The sequence below is a fragment of the Pristis pectinata genome, chromosome 24 (assembly GCF_009764475.1).
Source record: "Pristis pectinata isolate sPriPec2 chromosome 24, sPriPec2.1.pri, whole genome shotgun sequence".
In the NCBI taxonomy this organism is placed as follows: domain Eukaryota; kingdom Metazoa; phylum Chordata; class Chondrichthyes; order Rhinopristiformes; family Pristidae; genus Pristis; species Pristis pectinata.
In genome coordinates, this window is record NC_067428.1 from 19,855,000 (window position 1) to 19,873,301 (window position 18,302).

Sequence of the window (18,302 nt, forward strand, 5' to 3'; positions counted from 1 at the left end):
TTAGTAATTATACACAGGCAGTTCTTGTGTTATCTTTTTTGAGATACAGACATGATAGAATGTCGACCCTTTTTGTATATTACAGGGTCTATACTCTTAGTTTGTCCACGCCTCCTGCAACGTATTTGGTTTATGTAATATTGGATGTGTATCCCTTAAGATTTGCTATAGATCGATACAATGTGAGTATTGAACTAGCTAGAATCGGTTTCTTGTCTCAGTGTAGCACACAGATAAGAACTGACTTCTCTCTTTCCATAACTTTTCATTTAATAAAGTACTGTGTTCACTGAACCTATCAGCTATCCTCCAGTGTCTTGGGGAGAGACCACCATGTCTGTGCATTCTCCAGCAAGATTCGCTGGATAGCTATTGGATGTGGGAGCAAAACCCACCCACTAATGTAAGTTCTCCTGTAGTTCTCCTGTAGCCCTCCCTCCCATGAGCCTCCACAGCCAGCTTTGTTCTGTTTAAAATCAGCTGAGTACAGAGTCTCGTGAAACCAAGTCCTGCACCTTATCATCCTATTCCTTCATGTTGCCCAGTTCACTACTTATTATCCTTAACACTCTCTACGACCAGCAGTTTGGTACAGCATTATAATGGACTGGCAGTAAAGTTGCCCCTTCCCTTTACATTATGATATGGATACCACTGGAAAGGCTAGAATTTATTACCCAACCCTTGGTGACTTTTGAAGGTGGTGGTGAACCACCATCTTCTCCAGCAGCTCTAATCCTTGTGGTGAAGATGCCCCTGCAATTATAGTGGCTGTTCCAGGATACCAACTGAATGGTGAGATGCATCAGTCATACTGAGGGAGGGGAACTTGGGCAGGGTCAGAGGGGCAAAGTTCCTCAGGGTTTTGCTGCTCTTGTCCTTACTGGTTCTATCATTGGAGGCGCTGGAAATAAAAGATTGGACAAAATGTTGCCAACAAAACCTGGAACAAAAATCACATGGGGAAATTAAAAAGGAATTATGTGTTATTTTCTCATTTTGTTTGAACATTTTGGTTAAAGGTTGTGGAGAAGAAGGGTTGGGAAAGAAAAGATGTTTGAACGGGCAAAGTTGTTGGTGATCGGTCTAATTTTTCAGAAGTATGCCAGTTAGATGAGAGTTGGAAGATAGTGTTGAAGCACTCCTAATTAATAAAAAAAGGTGAATGTGTTTCATCTTTGGAGTTTTCACACTCTTCATGTCTTTCAGGATTGTCCTCTCCCCCAGGAATTGCAGCTCCTGCCGTGCCCAGTATTGTATCTCCGATCGGGTGAATGGCTATACTGGACTGTCTGCCCAGCCCAATGGACACCCTGCAGTGGAGGCCGTCTACACCAACGGAATTCACCCATACCCAGGTACGTGCAACTTACACTAGAGCATCACTGCAAATCCTTCCTTTCATACCCCATTCGTGCAGTAATATAACTCCTCTCTGTCGTACCATGTGACATAAATGCTTCAAACAGCTATGTAGCATAGCTTAAAAGTGAATGGTAATATCAGACACGTCAATGAAAAATGTGTCCATCTGCAATATTTTCAATAAATGAGCCTTGTCTAAACACTGTTGGTGGCAGGTAAATCATTGTTACATTCAGGGGCGTACACTAATTTGTTTCTTTCTGTTTTCTCCATTTTCCTTCCCTCCCTCTTTAATTTCTATTTCATCCCTTCCTTCCAATGCTTTCCCGTTCCTTGCACTTGCTTGACACACCCATCATTTTACTGGGGATGCTTGGTTTTCCTCAAATATCCTGTCAAAATTGAAAACTTCTTTTGCTTTCTGTGGGTTTAAAATCTCCTTTCCATGTGGACATTTTTCATTCTCTCTCCATTTGTTCTCCGTCATTCTTGTTTATAACTCCATTATTTGTCTGTCCCTTTTCTCTTTTCCCTTTTCTTACTTTTACCATATTACTTACTTCCACTCTCCCTTGTTCTTCCTCTAATATCTGCTCTTTCTTCATTATTTCTTTTCATTCTTTCCCTTTACTCGCACTTCCATTGCCATTTTCTTCAACCTAACTTGCTGCCCTCTTTCAACCCTTGTCTTTCACTTTCTCTCCATTGTTCCCGTCTCTCACTTTCTCTCCTCCTCTTCTGTCACGTTTTCTCCATCCCTCCTGTCTCCCACTCTTTCTCCATTGCTTCTGCCTCTATATCTCTCCTGTAAATTGTTCCTGCCTCTCAACTTCTCACATTCCATCTTCTCTCCATCACTTCTGTTTACCAATCCAACATCAATAATCTTTCCCACCTTATCTCCATCTCCCCCCCTTCTCCCATCTACTTTCCATCTACCTTCAGCTCAAAGTCCTTCTGCAGCCGACGCCTTGCAGCAGGCTTTCACAGGGGTGCAGCAGTACACAGGTATTTTTAACATAATTCTTTTTAAATGCATTTCTGTAAACTCGCTCTGCTTTTGTAATATTGTTTACCTGCAAGAGATACAGAACCTTGAATACACGAGAGTTACTTTTAATCAATGTGTGGGCATTCAGGAAGCAGCCAGATTGCGAAAAAGGTAGGAATATTTGGCGTTTAAATTCTGTTTCTGAGATATTTTAAAATCTGCTGCTGTCCTTCATATCTGAATGACTTGATCCAGTGGAAAAGGGAGGGTAAACTAGCTGTAAAGAAGGTTGACTTCCAAGAGCTGCATGTATCTTGAAACAGATTAGGCAGTGGTAGTTTGTCACAAAATAGAGGCAGGACGAGGAAGGTTCCTAAATACAGTTACAGTTATTGTATGAATTACACCAGTCTATTAACATACACTGACTGTTCTAGAACTTCAGTTTTAGAAAAAGTACATTTCTTGGATTTAACATACATTCAGCCTTTTCCCTGTTAGCTTTAAGTAGACAATGAATTCAATTCATGTTATTCCATTCATAATGAACTGTGCTGTTCTACAATTTCACTCCTTCAAAAATTTCAGAACATAAGAACAGAAGAAACAAAAGCAGGAGTTAGCCATTTCACCCCTCATGCTTGTTCCATCATTAAGTAAGATCACGACTAATCCTTTACCGCAGTGCCATTTTCCCAGCACAAGATTCCCCAAGTGTTCAATCTCTTGTCTTGAGTATACTCATTGGCTAAGGTCTGTTAGATAGAAAGATCCTCTCCCCTGTAGGTGAAGAAATTTCTTCTCATCTCTGTCCTGAGTGGCCAATCCCTTTGTTTTGAGAATGTGACCCTTAGTTCTAGCCTCCCCAATGACTACAACTCCACCTCCATCCTGTCAAGCCCCATAAGCATTTTATACGTTTCAGTGAGAATACTTTGCTTTTTGTATTGGCCCAGTCTGTTTAATCTCTTCTTAAAGGACAATTTCCCCACGCCACAAAAAAACTCAGGAATCAATTCAATGAGCCTCAGTTGCACTCCCTCAGTTACCTGAAGTTGTCTCATGATTTCTCTGCCTGTAATAGTCAACCATCTGTGATACTGGCTCGACTTGCTTTCTTTCTCCATTATTTTCTTTTATAACAGAGTTGGAGTTGTACAGCACAGAAACAGGCCCTTCAGCCCAACTCGTCCATGCCAACCAAGGTGCCTTCCTGACCTAGTCTCACTAGCCTGTGTTTGGCCCATATCCCTCTAAATCTTTCCTATCTATGAACCTGTCCTTTTTCTTTTCTCTGGGAATGAAGGACGTGCCCAGTCTGAGCTGCCAGCCATGTCTTCCTTCCCTGCATTTTAAAACTCCTATATTCTTTCCCTCTCTAACTGCTCCCATTCACTCATTGACCAGCTAACCTTGTTTACAACTTATCCCCATGGTCACCCCAGTTTCATGCTATCAGAGACATCTGCCTTCCCCTACCCTCCCTGCACTCAACAAACTGCCTCTGTTTCTCCTCCCGCAGATGCCACCTGACCTGCTGAGTATTACCAGAATTTTTTGTTTTTTACCAGAATCGATAACCTCACATTTTTCCTCATTATGTTTCGTTCGTTAGGTTCTTGCCCATTTACTTATCCTGTCTGCATCCTCCGTACAACACACCCAGCTTTGTATCATTAGCAAACTCGGATATATTGTGCTTTGTTATCTCATCTAAACCATTGATGTGAATTGTGAATGGCTGGGATCCCAGCACCAACTCCTGTGGCATCCCAGTAGTCACGGCCTCCCAAATGGAAAATCATCCCTTTATCCCTTTACTGCTACACTGCATTTTCAATCCATTAACCAATTTCGAAAAAATATTATGCACAATCCCTTGTACTCTAATTTTATTGTGTGGCATCTTATTGAAGGTCTGCTGCAAGTTGAAATACACCATAATCCACTGATGATGAGATGAGGCACAACTTCTGGTGACCAATTAGGTCATCTTTCCCTGACTGAAGAAACCCTTCAAGGCTGAGAGATCTTACTTATATGATCAAACCCCACTGGAAAATATGATAATTACAGCTTCCTCTTTGATCTAACACTTTGCCTCATGTTCCCCCCACCTCCTCCCCTGATCTGAGAAAACAGCAGTTCAGCTTGGACCACACCCTTTCCTGACTGGTATCTGCGTCAACTTTTTGATACAATTTTAATTTGTTACAAAATCATGACATTGAATTACTTTTCAGGTGATAAAATACAATTTCAGTAATCATAAGATGGTTACACTTACAATGAGGTTTCACTTTAAGTGGCAAGACTGTCACAACAGAACTGTATATTTACAATGGAGTTACATTTCTAGTGGGAGAATACAAATTCCAAGACCCCCCTCCACCTGCTCTCTCCATTTCATTGCCTTGTTTTTATGCTATTTGTTGAAAGCTTGAAATAACTGCATTACTGAAACATGAAATGCCCTATATAAACAAAACCATCCTTAAACACACAGTGGAGTTTCGATTGTAGAAGCTTTGTTTGGATAGTTGAAGTGCCCTCCTAATGTTTTTTTGCTCAACAGTCCTTGACTCTTTAACATTTCCAAAGGCTTCAAATACAAGAAGAAAACATTTTGGTGCTCTGCTTATAACTTTACAATCTTGTTGATTGTCAAAAATCATAGGGAGGAAGAGAAGAAAAGATATGATCACTCTCAGCAGATATGTTTCCGTCTCTCTCCCTCCATCTTATTCTTAACAGAGCCCTCAATTCACTCATTGCATGCTGAGATATTAAATTTTGGTCAATTTCTAGTAATAGGGACCAGAAACTGCCTATGCAGTACACGCGACCTTGTTAATGTGGATACAGTTAGTCACAGGCTTCCTGCAGAAATAACTACAACGTACTCCAGTTTTTATGGTACATCTTCCTGCAGGGACAAGTTTCTAAAGCTCTGCTTTTTCCTAACACCTACCTCTGAATGGTTAGGCAGTGACTGTTGGGGATAAACATGAATGGGCAAATCACAACCTGAGATTCATCGGCCTAATTGACAGTTTCATTCTCTTGTGATTTTATGGGCAGCCATGTATCCGACAGCGATTGCCCAGATCAGTCAAGCGTTTCCTCAGCCACCGCCTGTCGTAACACAACAAAGAGAAGGTGAGTTAAACCTACAAATATCCATAGTAACAACTCCCTCCCTGGACCTTGCCTTCTTCAGCAGTGACTCAGCATTTCCCAAACATGCCACCACTACCACCTACTACCACAAGGGCAGCAGGCGTGTGGGAACACTGCAGGTTGCTCTCCAAGTCCCGTGCCATCCTGACTTGAATCTACCTCACTGCTTCTTCATCACCGCTGTGCCCAAACCCCAGAACTCCCTCCCAACAGCGCAGTGGGAAGGCCTTTACCAGAGGGACTGGAACAGTTCAAAAAGGTGATTTGTCATAATTTTCTCCAGGGCAATATGGAATGGGCAATAAATGCTGGGCTTGAGTAAGGGTATGGATGGGCTTTGGAGAGTTGGGGCATTAGTGAAATGGGCTTCAATGGGTGAGTTCAGGAACTGGAGGATGGGTTTCAGTGAGGAAGTTAGAGTAGTAAAACCCCAGCTTACAATTACTTAGCATCTTGACTTTTCATAGGAGTGTCTTCAGCCAAAATCTGATCTTAAACATAAAGATTGACCACATGTACCCTCAACCAGTTTCACCAGAGAAGGCTTGGTCAGCTCTTCCTGAAGGAGTACTTAGAACATTTATGGAGTGCTTTTAAAACCTGCCATGGTGCTTCACAATAGTGCTGTCAATCAAAGTTAGTTACTTAGCCATTAAGACAGACTAGGGCAAGAGAAGAGGAGGAAAGAGAGTTAAGAGAACTAGAAAGTTTTAAGGAAGGAATTCCAGAGTTTAGTGCCTTGTCAGCAGAAGTCATGAGTTTGCTTAATATTTGCTCGAACTTCCCTGATGGGTTGCCACTGTAATTTGAGTCCTTTGGATTTTAGCTTCAATTGGATTAAGACAGTACAATTGATTTGATTGGGATGCATGACTAATTTCCTCAATCCCCTGAGAGTTCAGCACAATCACAAACAGAATCTAAAGGACAGATCCAATGCGCCACATTTACCACCACCATCGGAACCGGAATCAAACTTGTTCCTTCAGAATGGAGAACATTAGCTCTCCCAGCTGACTTACATTTTATGGAAGAGTGGTGATAAGTGTTTGGCATCATCATCCAAAGTGTTCGAGGCATTTAGGATGTGGTGGGATGCAGAATGAAGGAGATGGGTGTTAGACGTTGAGATTCTATGCACCTCAAACTGTCTCACTAAAATACAACCTACAACTCCAGTATTTTCCACATGCCTGATTTTAACTGCTCCTCAAATGACAATTATACTTTTGCATATCAAGATCTCAAGCTCTTCCTCCCCGTACCTCCACTCCAGTGCCTTGCTCCTGTCCTTTGGAACATTTTCTGAAAACCAATTCCTCCCGCAAGCTTTTGATCCTTTATCTTACGTTCTTCCTCAGCTTCGTATTTTTCCTGATAGCACTATTGTGAATGTTAAAGATGTTTTACTACACCACTGAAGCTCAACCCATGAGTAGTCTTACTCCTGAACTAAAGCCCCTCTGATACCCTAACTCCCCGCACTGAACCCCATTCCTCTGGTACCATTACACCCTCATTGAAGCTTGTTCCTTTAGAATCCTAACTCCCCCAATGAACCCATCCCTTCAGTACCCTAACTCCACCCCAAAGCCCATCCCTCCAGTACCCTAACCCCACCCCAAAGCTCATTTCTCCAGTACCCTAACCATCCCACTGAGGCCCATCCTTCCATTACTGAAGCTTCCCCCATGAAAGCCTATCCCTCTGGTACCTAACTCCCCCACTGAAATCCATACTACTCATACCCAAAATCTCCGCTGAAACACATCCATCCAGTACCCTTACTCACTCCCTGGAACCCATACCTCTGATACCCTCACCCATACCGAAGCTCACCTGTACTTTCCCTTCGAAGCCCATCTATTTATCCTGTATCTGAAGTTCATTCCTCTTACGTCAACTCTCCTATCAGAGCCATAGATACATACAGCACAGCCCTTCGGCCCAACTCGTCCATGCTGACTGTGTTGCCCAGCAAGCTAGTCCCATCTGCCTGTGTTTGGCCCATAGCCCTCTAAACCTCTCCTATCCATGTACGGATCTAGATGGCTTTTAAATGTTGCTAATGTGCCCGCCTCAACCACTATTTCTGGCATCTAATTCCAAATAGCATTGAACCCTCTATCTCCCTACTCTCCCCTGTCTAGTCCCTTAATTTCCACTTTAAGTCCATTAAGCTTGTGACTGATTTCCGATACATTTTCTGATATTTCCTTGAAAGCTCATTGGTGCTGACCATCTCTCTTGGATTAACGTCATATGTTGGGTTATTTGCCGACACGACTGAATATATTTCAAAATCTCAGTGACATCCTGCCCAACCTCTCCTTTCTCAGTTGCAGAGTTTGAATTCCTTTAAGCTATCCTCTGGGATCTCTCTCTTAAGCTAAACTCTGGGATCAGGTTTGTCCTTCACCTCTGCACCCTCTTTAGTGTCTGCAGATACATTTCCTTGCTGATTTCTCTTTGTTTTTCCACATCTAGGACCAGAAGGCTGCAACCTTTTCATTTACCACCTCCCGCAGGAGTTTGGAGACAGTGAGCTCATGCAGATGTTTCTGCCCTTTGGGTCTGTGATCTCATCAAAGGTTTTCATGGACCGTGCCACCAATCAGAGTAAATGCTTTGGTGAGTGTTGCTGACAAGCGCAAAGCATCAGCGTTCTTCAGCTTTATCGCGACCCTTAAAGGTACCTCCACAGTCAAGTTCTTAAAGCGTGGATGGTGGACGCATCCAAGGAAGGTTGGGTGCCTTGGAAAGTTAACGCTGGGCCAGACAGGAGTGAAATTGGGGTTAACCTTTGTGTGCGAAGTAGGGGGCTGGAGAGGGGCTGAAATCTGGGTTGTGCAAGGGGCAGAAGATCACAGAGGTTGAGCCTAACTGAACAGTGGAACCCTGGGACTCCTAAAGATTTCCCCCCTCCACCCCTCCCTTGCGCAGCTGGAGGATGAGGCAGTGGAGGGACTACGAGCACGGAAGTTCCGGTGAGTGAGGGGGGAGGGTGTCATATGCTAAAACCTTCAGGAATACATCCGACTGCAGTTAACAAACTTGCTTGAGCTGCTTGAATCATCAACCGGGCACAAACTGCTTGCACAATGTCACTAGACACAGTTCTTTATTCGCTACGAATGGGATAATATACTTCAGCAAGTTGAGAGGTTAAAAAGGTGCAGCTGATTTTCTCAGCTACACTGACTTCCTTTCACCTTCACAGTCCACCAAGCCCTCCCCCCCAAACCCCACCCCTCGCCACCCTGCTAAATCCTATTTGGGTCCTTCCACCAAGTATCTGATGCCACCAAGTAGCTAGTTCGAGCTGGACCGACAGTTCATACCGATGTATTCAGCTGGCCACTTGTGGTTAACAGGAATCCAGTTTGTTAGCTATTTCCATTCCTGGGCACTGTTTTGCCTGTTTGATAAATAGTAAGGGAATTGCTTTGAAGTGGATCGCAAGAAAGTTATTAAGGAAGTACAAGATGGTGCTGAGAGGCTGTTTCGTCAGGCAGGAGCTGGGCATTGAGGACCAAAATGAGGACAAATGTCTTCTGTCAGAGGATTCTAATTCTCTACCCCAGATAATTGTCAATGTTGAGTATATTGATAGATTTTTGGACTCCAAACAAATCAAGGGATACAGCAATTGGATGAGAAAGTGGATTTGAGGAACTGGGTCAGCTGTGTTTTCGAATAGTGAAGTTGGTTCAAGAGGTCACACGGCCTCCTCTTGATTTTTCTTATTGTTTAAAAATAGGATGCAGATATCGTATACTTTAATCTCAAATTACAAGGTATAGGCTTTTAAAAATCTCCCTCAATAATTCAGTTTAGCTGATGTCATGCAGTACAGGCCTGGAAAAGTTCCCAACTTGGTGACCCCACCATAATGTACCAACTGCCCCACCCCCACCCCACTCCTCCACGTTCCAGCCCACTGAGGTTTTGCTCGACAGTGGACAATAGCACCACCAAGTGGCCCAGTCATGAACTAAGAATAGGATGATCAGCTGAAGTGATCCGAGTGCCTTAATACTGAATTTCTGCCCCCTAATGCACACATTTAACCAGCTGAAGGAATCCCTGATCTGCTGCTTCTCATTTTGAACCCTGGGGGCAACCCTACATACAGTCGGCTGAAGGGAACCAGCTCAGTGCTTATCTGTGATGCTCACATGGTCTACAAGACCCATTGGTAAATGCTTGACTGTGTCCACTGCCTTCCTTCTTCCAGTGTGACTGAGAATGGGAGTGGGAGCAACCAAGTGCTTTCAGCTGCAGTCGTGCTTTGGATAGAGGGATGGGAGTGTGAATGGGGGTGTCCTATATGTTGGGTAATGTGGCCTTTTACACAAATTATCAACTTTGTTCCTTTTGTGTTTCCTGAAGGTTTTGTGAGTTTTGATAACCCCACTAGTGCCCAGGCTGCTATCCAGGCCATGAATGGTTTTCAGATTGGTATGAAGAGGTTAAAAGTCCAACTAAAACGGCCAAAGGACACCAGTCGCCCATACTGACCGACTGTGATTCAGGGCATGAATTTCTGATTTTCCAGGTAAGCCATTGGGTATTAAGTTCTGATCTCTTGGGTTTTATAGAATCATGGAACTGCTATGGCACAGAAACAGGCCATTCAACCCATTGAGTCCATGCTGGCTTCTGGTACGACAATCCTGTTAGTCCCATCCTCCCACTCTTTTCCACAGTTTCTCAAGGTCCTGTCCCATTCCCCCTTGAAATCCCTAATTGATTCTGTTTCCACCACTCTTACAGATACAGGTCCTCCTCAGGTTATGAACGCCTGACTTATGGACACCCACACATATAAGCGGGCGTTTGGGAGACCGGCAGGATGGATGGGGATGGATTTGCTATCTGCTTTGAGGCTGCAGGCATCTTCTGCTGGGTGGGAAAGGGCATTTCTGTGTTTCTTCTCTCCCCACCCCCTGCAACCACACCCCACCCCCCAACCCACCCCTCAAGCCTCAACAATCGGGGGCTGGGTGGAGCCCAGCAGAGCTGGGAGCGGTGAGCAGACTCACTCGCTCACTGGGTCAGCGAGGCTGCTCTCTCCGCGCCCGCTCACTCTCCCGACACGGGTTTCTGTAATCCTCTCCCACACGTGGTTTTTTTGTGCATTTCCAACTTATAAACAGTTCGGGTTACTAACAGTTCTCAGGAACAGAACCCCACCATAACCTGGGGACTGCCTATGAGTTTCTTGTGTTGATGTTCAGCTCCTTTACTGCAGTGGGGATGGTACAAGGGACAGTTTACCAAAAAACAATTCGTATTTTCACATACGAGGTAACAGAAATGGGGAATTAGAACATAGAACAGTACAGCACAGAACAGGCCCTTCAGCCCACAATGTTGTGCCAACATAGGTAATCCCTCCTACCTGCAGAATGCCCATATCCCTCTATTTTCCTCTCATTCATGTCCTCAACCAAGCCCCTCTTAAAAACCCCCAATGAATTTGCCTTCACCACCCTATCAGGCGACGCTTTCCAGGCCTCCACCACTCTGTCTGTAAAAAATGTACCCCTCATGTCTGTTTTGGACCTACCCCCTCTCACCTTAAATGCATGCCCTGAAGCAGAATTCTTCTCCTTTAGCCCATGGCCAGTGGGGAGGTGGTGGTAAGGGCAGCATTTGGTTCAAGATTTCAAAGCCAAGATGGATGGATTTTTTTCTTGGGGTACTTAACCAAGGCAAGTAATGGGATTAAGATGAAGGTCAGCCATGGATTGAGGAGTTGAATAGCCTTCTCCCATGTACAGCCCTGTGTACTGGTTAAGTAAATCAATGATTCAGTGGACATGTCATCTCTTTTCATGAAGTGTCATGCTCTCCATGAGGCCTTAGAAATGATTGGTCCGTAATACCTTTCTATGAACCAACTATTGAAAGACACTTGAGATGCAGGGATGCTGCCTGATAGTTAGAATATGTTTGACTGGCAGCCTTAATAATCATGATAAAATGTCTTCTCTTTATAAAGAAGTTCAACTGTCTTCACAACCCGTGTGTGGGAGAAGCAAAGCGCAAGATCAGTTTTAACACTGACGAGAATGATCACGAGTACTTAAATTCCAGAGTGATTTCAGGGCAAATGGGGAGGATGGAGCCCAACAGTTTAGGGAAGGAAGGTTCAACCGATTGGCTGCAATGTTTTTGCATTGGCAAAAATAATTGTCTGATATTCCCGTTTCTGAACCTACCTCGCATAGCTCAGGCATATGCCTGGCATTGAGTGAGGACATGATCCCAAAATGGATGGAATGTCCACTGCTGATGCCCCTGATTGAAACTTCCACATTGAGCTACTTGAGTCAGCCAGACCCTGGAGCCCTTTACCAAATTCCCCAATGATCAACTGCCCGACTATATCAATGTTAGTGTCCTGTGACAAATCCCTAAACTTGATTGTGTAATTATCTTATGGCAACTTAATTTTAATAAGCGGAAGTTGTCTTTACCTTTAGTAGCAGAGGGCTCAGGGTAGGTTGCTCTGTAACCTTTGTGCATTCTGACTCAACACTTGGTGATGTTTCCTCTTTCACCAGGGCAGAGACAGTGAGGAATATGAGCACGTACCTTTTGAGATGGCTGTTTCTGAGATACCAGTGCAGAGGGGGAGAGATAACAGAAACACAAACTTCAAGAAAACATTTAAAGAACCCTGAAAATGTGAAAATTCATTGCAGCTATTCAAGAAGGCTCAATCGATCTTACAATAGCAACACACATGATGAAGATGTGACGTAATACAAAGTAGGGAAGGACAGCTGTCTTAAAGGTTGCAGAGGAAGCTGCTTTGGCGCAGTTCTGTGTCATCGAGCACCCAGCCAGGTCTCCTAGGTGATGGTTGCCATGGCTGAGGGTTTTTGTGTGCGTGTGAGTGTGCGTGTGTGAGTGCGTGAGCGAATGTGTGTGTGTATATGTGTGTGCGTGTGACTTGTGTGAATCCATATGATTGACATGGTACCGCAGAACGTATTGAGACTTTAGCTCTTAGACATTCAGGGACCAAATGGACCAAACAGATTTTTTTTTAATTTATTATTGGGGCCTGTATATGTAATATACGAGTTCAGCTTTCCTTATCTAATCTTGAGAGTTGAAACATTGGGGAAAAATAAGAGCTAAACTGTTTTAAACAAAAAAAAATCAATGCTTCAGTGGTCTTAGAATAGTATTATACACTGGGAAATTTAAACAAGGAGCAAAACATAGTGGAAACTTTCCAGGGGTTAGTTTTAAGAAGAAAACAAAGACTAAATTGTACCTTACACCTCATGTCCTTCTTAGGAGATGTGATAGTACTGCATGCAAATGTGACCGAAAATATTATACATATAGATATTCTGCTCCTTATATTTCTGAAGAGGTTGCTTTTAAAGGGAGAGAAAGAAATTGAAGCCTGTTTGCTTTTTCACGGTGAAGGTGGGCTTTGTTTGACCATTTGAGGACTTTTTAATTGCCGCAGTGATTGAATTGAGTTGCCTCGTCTGACAGCTTTGTTCAACGGGTAAGCCTGGAAGAATGTTGCTCTGAAATCTGTGTTTTAAAGGAAAAATAAGTGTCAAAAAAGCAAAAACCCTTGTAGTGTAGCTTTCCTTAAAATTACATTGTAAATAATCCCTGGAGTAACAGCACATTATTTCTGATAACTGGCGAGGGTCTTTATAAATCCTCAGGCGTTAAGATGTTTATATGTTACCAGAAGGTGGAGGAGGATTTGGTCAGGGACATTGGCACGGTGTCACTTCGCCATGAGCTCATTGCGTGAGGTAGGATTCACAGCTGCCCACTGTTGAGTGCAGAGCCTCCCGAGGTCAATCTTTGACCCACGTTTGGCACTACTGAGGCTTTCTACCCTTGTTGGAGCTGAGGGAAATTCCTCCCCCTCCTGCCTTTCATCTCCAAGTCCCCTACTATAGGTTTTTTGAGGCTTTTGTGTCCTCTTTGTAAACTGCCCCTCCCGCCCAACACTGCCCCACCCCAGTCCTTAATCAGCTAATAGCACAAAGCCGCCCTTAACTTGAAACTAATTGGTTGTTTCACATAGACATTATTTCTGTACATTTCACAAATCTTGGATTCCCAAATTGCTTTTCTACTATATTGTACTGAATCCCCTTCAAAATGTGGCAGCCAAATTATTCAGCAGACTCCCACAGAAAACGTTCATTTGCTTTGGCTGTTGACGGAGGGGTTAATTTTGGTCAGAACACCAGAACTACCTTCCCATCTCCTTCAGAATGGTGCAAGAGTTTCAGTTCAACAAGTCATCCGATATGGAGCAGTCCAACAGTGCAGCGCTCCCTCAGTATTGCACAGGGCCTTCTGTTGTCTCGTCTCCAAAGCAGGACTTGAGCCCTGAGCCCTTCTGCTTCTGAGGTGGGAGTGCAGCCCACAAACCCACAGCCAATATCTGTTCCTGCAGTTGCTGGTTTGACAATTCAGAGACAGTTCAGCACGGGAGTTGTTCTGAATCCTTTTAAACTATTGACACCACGGCCAATGAGTTGGAGGTGGGGCAAAGGCATATGACCACACTTGGCAGACAAAGTCAATTTATTCAGAAAACAGTCTGAAGAGCAAACAGAATCTACAGCACTTCTTCCAGTAAAAACTTGGTAATTTCTCCAGAAAAATGCAGAGATGATTTGTTCTCTGAATTCTCCAGGACAATCTGAATTCTCCAGAAAAATTACCTATAAATTATTTGCATAAATTTAATCTCGGTCACTTACTGCAGTGTGGTCACTGCGCTTAATTCACAGGGAAAATACCCAATCACCTCCACTCTGCTTGGCTTTAGTATTTTCACCATTTTCGTTTTACTTTCCCTTCTTTGTGTATCTCCATTTTCTCTTTCTTATTAAATTCTCAGGGTGTTGGCATCACTGGCAAGGACAGCAGTTAATGCCAACTCCTAATTGCTCTGGAGAAGATGGTAGAGGGCTTCATGAATTGTTCCAGTCCTTGTGCTGAAGGTCAGAATCAGAATCAGGTTTATTATCACTGACTTATATGCCATGAAATTTATTGTTCTGTGGCAGCAGTACAGTGTAAGAATGTTTCTGCCTGGTTTTGAACCAGGGACCTTTCACGTGTTAGGCAAACATGCTCCCACAGTTGTGTTAGGATTCTATGTGAGCAACCCCAGTCATTGAAAATGGGAAGATATGGCCTGCAAATTGATTTAAAAATTCTTATCCTTGTTTTGATACCCCCATGACATCACCCCCTCTCAAACCTTCCTCCAGTTAATTCCTCCAGTTCTAAACCTTTGCACACCTCCATATCTGGCCTCTGGTACATCCCTGATTTTATTTGCTCCACTGGAGTCCATCTTTCAGCCACCTGGGTTCTAAGCTGTGAAGTTCCTATCTAAGCCTGACCTCTCACTCCTTTCTAACACTCCCAACCTGTTCGTATATATCCTCTGTGACTCAGTGTCACACTTTGATTCTGCTCCTGTGAAGCAGCTTGGGATGTTTTGCTATACTGAAGGTTCTACGTAAACGCAGGTTGTTGTTGCACCTGAGGCAGGCAACTAGGATCACCTTACACTGGCAGGCTATTGTTAATTTTAACCAACAAATCTGCGATTTTATTTTGATTGCCTCTTAAATAGTCTGGGGCGTGTTTGAGCAGAAGTGTGTCCGTAACCAGAAGCTTGAATTGTTTGAGTGCCTAAGTTGTACGGAATTAGTATTGAAAGGGTAAGTTCCACCCTGGCCGTTACACATACTTGCTAGTATAAAAGGGACTGAGACTGGCTGGGATGTATTGACAACAAAGGCTGCGTTCCGGTCCCTTGTTATTTTTGAGAATTAAACCTCACACTGAAACACTGTTTTCCAATGTGCGATCCAGGAGGGAACCTTACTTTCCCAAACGTGCACATTTCTCTCACTATTTTGACCCAGACCAACCTCTCTGTAAATAAAGGGAAAATGTTTATTTGTCTGCATGATGGACGGGTTTGTATCCACAGTCTGATCTGCAGAAAACAAATAGCAGGGGAGGACTGTGACATTCATGCTGATTCCCTCACTGTGTCCGAAATTGTCGCAAATCAGGCATCATGTTTGCAATAGGTTTGCTTGAACGTGATGTTGGGTACACAAGCAGCAGGTCACAAGTAGGCAGCTGGGAAACCTACTGATGAACAACGAAGAACTTAAAAACATCGACAGTCACCTCCATCACTTTCATCAACCTCAGTACTCACTGCATTGGGAATCATCAGACAGACACTTAGATTTTAAGCACAATTATGCTGCTCTAATTAGGCACTTGATGATCTTGGGGGGCCAGCCCTAGCTGCAATAGTTATGATCTGTACATGTCGAGGGCATGTCAGGGGTTAGCACTGCCCCACAACCCCATCCACTCATCACCCAGCTCTCTTGTGGTTGAGTAAGAGCAGCTGGGAGTTTCTTCTGGAACTGCTCCCACTATGTTGCCAGCTGGATGTCAGAAAGCCGAGTGGCTCCCTGACTCCTTCTCCCAAAAACTACAGTAACCACGAGAAGGACCATTTCCAAGGACCTTCAGTATTAGTAATGCCATGGGGCACTTGCAACAATCCAGTCCACTTTAAAAAGACAAAAAAATTCAGAGCATTAAAAGCAAGGTTTGATTTTCAAATTCACATTTTAGAGCCATTCAGTGACAGATACTCTTCGGAAACATAAATGCCCAGCCTCCTTTTGAGTTCATATATGACCCCGGTTAGGGCATCAAGATGTAGTGGGAGGGTCACGCTACTTGGGTGGAAGCAGAATGAAGGGCGAGAGGAATGTATGTCACTTTTGGATGGAACTTTATTCCCTTTTGCTGGCACTGAATAAGATCGCAGCTGTCTGTGGTATTCCACTTCCGAAAACGGGTTCCACTGAAGCCAATAGAAGCAAGTTTCTGAAGCGGACTTCAACGCCAGGAGATGACATATAACGTCCTTGGTACTCCTGATTGCGGACAAGTTTCTAGGCCTTAATCTTAATGGGACTAAGAGTGTTTGTCAGAGCAGACTGTTACATGATTAGGGGCTGGTCATTTAAAACTGAGTTACATAGAAATTTCTTCTCTCAGTGGGTAATGAATCTCTGGAATTCTCAGTCCCAGAGGGTGGTGGAGGCTAGATCATTAGATATATTTAAAGTGGAGATAGATAAATATTTGAATGACTGGGGAACTGAGGGCTATGGGGAACTGGCAGGAAAGGAGTTGAGGCCAGCATAGATCAGCCATGGTCATATCAAATGGCAGGGCAGGCTTGAGGAGCCTGATGACCTACAACTTTTCCTAGTTTCTGTGTTCTCGTGTTCACACTATATTGTGTGGAGGGAGGTGATGTGCAGAGATCCTGTGGAACAATTTTTAAGGTTCTGCCCAGCGCAAAAACGACTGTTGCAAACCGGCTCACCCATAATTGCCAGAATAGATGTGGAAACAGGGCAGTTTCTAAAATGGACACTTAACTTGCATCATCAGGTTTGAACTATGGCTGCCAACCTGAAATTGCAGCATGCCGTGTTAATGAAGGATAATCAAGGGTCAAGCAAACACGGGCCTGGTACAGCATGGGTGAAGCCCCCTTCTGCTCTGTGTGGCCCTTTGCCACAGCCCAAGAAGGGAACGCCAACCCCTCCCATGCCAAGCTAAATGTGGAATTCCTGTTCCCCCCCAAAACTGCTTTCCGTGTGACCTTGCGAAGTGAGATTTCCAATCCTAGTGCTAAAAAAGGTCTGTGGGGAACCAGGCGGAATTTGATTCAATGTTTCGCTCCTTCCAGTTTGCAAACTGAGAAAGAGGAGGGTTTAATGCCATCTGCCTGGGCTATATTTGAGCTCAGCCGCTGGCCAATTCAACACGGCGCCCTTTCTCCGTGAAACTGTCCAGATATTTTCAATGTCCTCAGCAGATTAAGCAGGGCAGGCTGATGCTCCTGCCTATTGGGAGTTCTCTGAAGACAACGCTGGAAAATTCGGCTTTTCTGACATTGTTTATTGTTTACAATTTAAAATTGCTCGAATACCATTCCTGCAGATGGAAGATTGGTGGAGATTTCACTTGTTCCATTGATCAAGGAACTCGAAACTGCGTCATTCAATTTGTAATTATCTGGATATTTTAACCTGAGTGATGAAAGGTTCTGGTTATTTCTGTACATACTTTGACTTCTCTTTATAATTTATATATTTATTGTAATGTTTTAGTTGCTGAAGAGCTTTATTTAATTGGTACTTCTTGGCTGTCCTTGACAATGGTACAGTACTTTTTTTATATATAAATATATTTGAATTATTTGTATAATGTGTTATCATTTCCGTGTCACATATTCATGACAGATGAGGTTCTGATAAAAAAAACATAAGCAAAACAATGCTCTATTCACTCAGGCGGACAAGAAATACTGTATCATACATTAAAGAAATTTAAATAACAATAAGTGTTGAGTCTGAGTGTCTTCAGTGCTGTTGTGACGAGCCTGCAGGTGAGAATATTGACACTGGCACACAGCTTAAATGGAGTTCAAGGCGGTAATTTGAGTCCATCGCACAGACCCAAAATGGCATTAATACTTTCTGCCCTTAGAGTCATAGAACACGGAAACAGGCCCTTCGGCCCAACCTGTCCATACTGACCAAGGTGCCCACCTAAGCTAGTCCCATTTGCCCTCATGTGGTCCATATTTCTCTTAACCTTTCCTGAGCATATACTGTATCTATCCAATGTTGTT

The 18,302-nt window shown here is 43.6% G+C and overlaps 1 protein-coding gene across 1 annotated transcript in view; it reads left to right on the forward strand.

The window, feature by feature from the left end:
• Window positions 1–17,967, forward strand: part of celf5a (cugbp, Elav-like family member 5a) — a 405,311-nt gene extending 387,344 nt beyond the window's left edge. Inside the window, 7 exon segments of the mRNA XM_052037531.1 lie at window positions 1,210–1,269; window positions 1,272–1,358; window positions 2,311–2,373; window positions 5,438–5,515; window positions 8,024–8,167; window positions 9,929–10,094; window positions 12,109–17,967. Coding sequence (XP_051893491.1) covers window positions 1,210–1,269; window positions 1,272–1,358; window positions 2,311–2,373; window positions 5,438–5,515; window positions 8,024–8,167; window positions 9,929–10,056 — 560 coding nt within the window. The 3' untranslated portion in view covers window positions 10,057–10,094; window positions 12,109–17,967.
• The last annotated feature ends 335 nt before the right edge of the window (window positions 17,968–18,302 follow it).